This window comes from Stegastes partitus, unplaced genomic scaffold, assembly GCF_000690725.1.
Source record: "Stegastes partitus isolate 25-593 unplaced genomic scaffold, Stegastes_partitus-1.0.2 Scaffold359, whole genome shotgun sequence".
Lineage (NCBI taxonomy): Eukaryota > Metazoa > Chordata > Actinopteri > Pomacentridae > Stegastes > Stegastes partitus.
The window spans coordinates 483,031-488,302 of NW_007578090.1; the positions used below are offsets into that span (position 1 = coordinate 483,031).

The following is a 5,272-nucleotide window of genomic DNA, read 5'->3' on the forward strand; positions in this document are numbered from 1 at the left end:
TTTTTTTTTTTTTTGCATTAAAAGGTCAAAGTGATTTTTTTTTTAAATATTAAAGAGATGCTGCGATTTGACTTTAAAGCTGTAGTAGGCAGAATCTGTAGAAGGTTCTTAAAAAAAATTGCAAACAGCAGCAGTTCCCTCTCCTCTCTCTGTCCTAAAACACCAGATGAGCACGAACATATACAAGAGCTTCAAACCGAGGAGAAAAATCCACATTTTTTTCACTCTCCCAAACAGAAAGTCATCTGTTTAACCCACTTTGTTTCTTTGTACTCACTCACCCGATCTAAGTGTCCTGTTACTGTCTATATCTTCTAAAACCTAAAACCAGAGCCAAGAGGAAGTACAGAAGTCTAGGTTCCTCGTAGAACACTTTGATTTCAATATATCAAAAGGTTATTATCGAATTTTTGCCCAGTGACACTAAAGCAATACTGCCTACCCCAGCATTATATGCACAAAATTATCTTTTGCAACATACAAAATAGCACATATTATTTTACATTATTTAATCGTACGTTCATAGTTTTTGCACTGTTCTTTGTACATTTAATAATTGTCTAACTCACTGTGTGACAGTAGATGTGAGTCAATCTGTAAATAGGTTAACCACAGCACGAGGTGGAGACACAGTGAGCTAAAAATGTAATCGCACTGATCACTTGTTTATTGCAGCACTTGACAATAAAGCCTTTAATAAAGAGCCACAAACCAGTGCATATGCACACTAAAGACCTCCCAGTTAGCTAAATATCATATTCATACCTTAAAACTATAAATACAATACAATATAATAATGCATTTTTAAAAAAACCAAAAACTTATTGGTGATGTGTTCAAGTGCTTCTGGAAGCAATATACAAAACAGTTTAACAAACTTTTAAATCTTGCACACCGGAGCATCCTTGAGTTTTAGAAAAAGGTCTCTGCTTTTCCTCTCAACTGCATCACCAACACAAACAAGTAACAAAAAAAAGTAGCTCCACGTTCACTGTGATGGATCGCTGTCTCAAGCAGGTTTCTTTTCATAACCTACTTACATCAACTTGAAGTATGGCTGTAACAAGAGAACAGCAGGCAGAAGGAAACTAAAATAAAATGAGGTTATATGCTTTGGAGGCTTGTTGGCAAGAATGTAAAGCACGGTCCCCTGAAAAAGCAATATATTGTAAAAAATAATAATAATAATAATAATAAAAAATAAATTAGTGAGTTGCCTCAGAGTGCAGAGGTTTCAAATTTCCCTGAAGCATTTCAGTGTAAAGAAGAAAGCTCATTTCTGCATTGCTGCATACATAATGAACTGCAGGTGTTGCAGAAATGCATCCGCGCCTCTCTGTATTCAAGACATGGGCTTATTTCCATTGTGAGACATGCTTTGTATGAAAAACTTGGTCTGTTTGCTGCACATTGATGGATACCAGTGCAGCTGCAGTGAGCTGGCTGCAGTGTTGCAGCCTGTCTGCCTCTGACACGAACAGCGTCGCAGGCAAACAGGGAGCAGCCATCTTCCTGCTCTGACTTCTACTTTGTCTGCCGCACACTCAAAATAGAGGCAGTGACCTATTCAGATGTGATGAATAATTAAACTCCGAGGCTTTGATTTTTAAAAATTAACACAAAATTCTTTGTTGCTATGGCGCTGACATTCAAGGTGAAGTTAGTCATGGCGCTCATGTTGGGTTGTTATTGGTTGGACAGGCAGCCAGCTTCACCCACAGGCCTTTTTCACAGCAGACATTTTGATTTGTCATAGTAGGAGAAGCACAGGTGTTACTAATAATATCAGCACTGGCTTCCTTCTGCAGAAACCTGCAGCACAAAACCAGGGCTCTAAAACTGAAAAGCTATTATTCATTTTATTATTTATACTTGTACTTTTCTTACTGTGATGTGTCAAAACCTGCCAGAGCGTCTGACTCTGACGCTGCTCTGAGGATGCACATCCTGCATCACTGAAGTTAAAGTAATGGGGCACAAATATGTAGTTTTTTTTTAAACAATAGGCTAAATAATCTCCCAAACCAGCTGTGCTTTGTAGCTCATGGCCAGAATTACTTAAAGAGGGGTAAACTCTGAGGTTTGCAACTGTGGATTAATAGACATTTGGTGCTCTAGAGTCTAGTGAGTGTTTAAAGCAGCAGCAGCGGCAGCAGCAGCAGGACGGAGGTTGTGTGAGTGACTCAAAATAAACTCCAGTGTGTGTTCATGGTAATGAAGGAACCAGAGCAATGCTCTCAAAGAGCTATTTGACACAGTGGAATAAACTTCAGTGCACTCAGAAAAATAAAGGTGCAAACTAAAACTGCTTCTTTGCAGTGATGTCATAGGGGAACCACTTTTAGTTACACAAATAACCTTTAAAGAGCCCCTAAAGCAAAGAACCATCAACAAAAATAGTTCATTTAGGCACCATAAATAATAATGAATGAAGTTATTCATTTAGCACTCTTTGAAAACAAAGTTACAAAGTGTTGTAAAATAAAATAAATGGCATATCCCGAAACAATCCTAAAACAAATAAATTAGAGCAATTTAGCCAAAAATAGGTCCTTTAAGGAGCCATTTTCAACATAGTTTTTTGTGCACCCACCGTCTTCTATTTTAATGAGACTAAATAATCGTTTCAGTCATTTTCAAGTTAAAAATAATAATAATAATAAAACTGGGATCCTTCTTCTTCCCATATTTTGGGTTCTGGACAGTTGGTCAGAGAGAAGCACATAGTCTAAGATGCCAGCTTGGGATTTTGGACACTGTGATTTGCATTTTTGGCTGATTTTTTATACAGCAAATAATTAACTATAATACAAATAATACTTAGCTGCAGCTCTAATTTTATGCCATTACCTGCCATCAAACCAATAAAATGATGACTCTTCAGTGCTTTAAAGAGCCACATAAGGTTTGTAAAGAATAATTAAAACCAACAATTTTCTGAGAGAAAAAAAAAATGCTTTTGGTTGAAAAGTCTTTTTTTGTTTAGCATTTTTTGCCATGGTGAAAAACAAAACAAAACAAAAAAGCCAAACAGAAACTGAACATTATGTATTTGATGCTAAAACCGTGCACCAGCAGATGCAGCAGGTTCTCCCTCCATATCTGTATTATCATCACAGCAGCTTTGTGCAATAACCCATTTAAAGCCGAGTCCACCGCTCTGCTGCTGACGTGCAGCTCAGTCCAGGTCTGATCGGCCAAGGCGGCAGCATTGTAAGGGAAGAGTTTATGGTCTGCATATAACCGGTCGGTCAGTTTGTAGCTCCATTAGTTCCGGATCATCGTCTGTGTGGGTTTTTGGAAAGACGTCAGCGCGTTACATCACTGCACTCATCCTGGGCTGTCATGTGAGTCCCACAAGAGGACGCGAAGAACAGAGGCGATGCAGCAGGATATGCATACATATGTGGGCGTGTGTTTGCATTGGTGTAATAGATCTTTAGCATTGGAGGGGTGGAAATCAATTATTGCTAAGTGCAGCCCGGCATGTGAGACCAGTGGCCTGAGCCGCAGTAGCGAGCTGCTGATGTATCGGGGGTTCTGGGGTTTTAAGACTTGTGTCTGTTAAAAATGCATCAAGTTTATCAAGGGAAGTGAGAGTTCTCTGGGCTCATTAGTCTGAATAAAATAGCATGCTCTGGCATGAAGCGATTCCAGCGTTAAAACCGTTGCCAGTTAATCCATATGAGAGCAGATACTGCCGGGTGATCAAAACTGGAGCTGTGTGTGTGAGACTCTGTGTGTGTGTGTGTGTGTGTGTGTGTGTGTGCATTTTGTATTGGGCTGCCTGAGAGAGGAGGAGAGGGAAAAAAAAGAGCATATGAGTGATGGAGAGAGAGATAAAAAGGCTGGGAGGAAAAAAAAAAAAAAAGAAGAGGATGAGACTGTGCAAAGAAAGGAGATGAGAAACGGAAAGAGAGAGTGATGGGGAGAGAGATGGCGAGCATAATGGGAGAGGAGCAGCGAGGGGCGGTTCTGACCCGAGCTGTTTTTGTGCTGCTTAACGCTGCTGGCAATAGTGTGATCAAACCCGGAAAGACTGAGCCCTACACCACATCCCAGCCCCATAATCCTTTTCTCCGGGGACCCAGATAAAACACGCAGAGGACCTCGTCTTTCTCTCTCATGTTCTTCCACCCTCCCTCGCTCCCTCGACTCGAGAGCACTGGATCACGTACAATTACAAACTCCATGTGAAATGAGCTCTTTGTACTGTGCAAACATGGAGGCAGTTTCGGGAGAAAGCTGCACACAACATCCACTATCAGCACACCCCTGAAACACTGGACCTAATCAGGCTCCTCCACGCCTTGGGAAGCCACTGCAGTTTGGAGTTGAATTAATTAGGCTGGATGTTATCAGTCACTGAGCCATTAGTGATGTTCCTCTTCTCGATGCGTATCTCTTGATATCTCATCAGCCTTTCTCAGCATTTTACATCCAGTCTTATCAACCTTCCCTCTACCTTGGTGCCACTGGGCCGGCAGACTGTTTTCAAACCGGATTTCAGAGCTGCATGTGTACGTGGGATATGTTCGAGTGCGCGTCTGCGTGTGGGTGTGGGAGCTGGTTGTCAGGGACAACGGTACTTACAGCTTTCGATCTCCAGGGTGCAGTTTTGCTCATCCAGAGGGTAGCGGCGCAGGTCCATCATGCAGGCTGCAGTCGTGGTGATCCTAGACACACAGAGTGGGATGAGAAAATATAGGTTTTATCTCAGAGCAGGCCGGCTCATTTCATTTGACCTTCACCACAGAGTGAGATGTACACATCACAGCAGGAACCTGTTTAACTAAAGAGCACCGAAAACTGAGCCGTTCCTCCAAAAAATAATGAGTTTAAATGGAAAATGCCATCAAATCAGTGCATCGAGATGAACTTTCTGAATCCCAGTTCGTTAAAAAGGCATGTTATCTTTTTTTTGTTTTTTTTAATCGCCAAACTTTCACCATTTAGCAGAGACAGAAACAGTGAAAGTTTTTAGACTTTCCAAAGGCTCTTGAATTGATCATCTTTGACATGTCATTTCATCAGAAAATCCAAGCAAATCAAAGCTTAAAATAATCTTATACCATCACATTCACTTCATTCTACATGTCTCATTTAAATTTTGCCAAAAATAAACCATGTGTTTTAACCAGAAACAAAGAAAATTGGAGCAACCGACTCCACTGGAGACTCAGCTGTTACCAACTCCAAAGACATTTTTAAATTCTCTCTACTTCTAGTCGTGGTTGTGCTGTTTCTTTAGAGGTGCAGGACTTTAGATTAC

At 40.7% G+C, this 5,272-nt stretch overlaps 1 protein-coding gene across 1 annotated transcript in view; it reads right to left on the minus strand.

The window, feature by feature from the left end:
• The window catches only part of gabrb2a (gamma-aminobutyric acid type A receptor subunit beta2a), a 31,120-nt gene that overhangs the window by 4,810 nt on the left and 21,038 nt on the right, over positions 1-5,272 (minus strand). Inside the window, exon 5 of the mRNA XM_008284461.1 lies at positions 4,594-4,676. Coding sequence (XP_008282683.1) covers positions 4,594-4,676 — 83 coding nt within the window. The remainder of the gene's footprint in view (positions 1-4,593; positions 4,677-5,272) is intronic.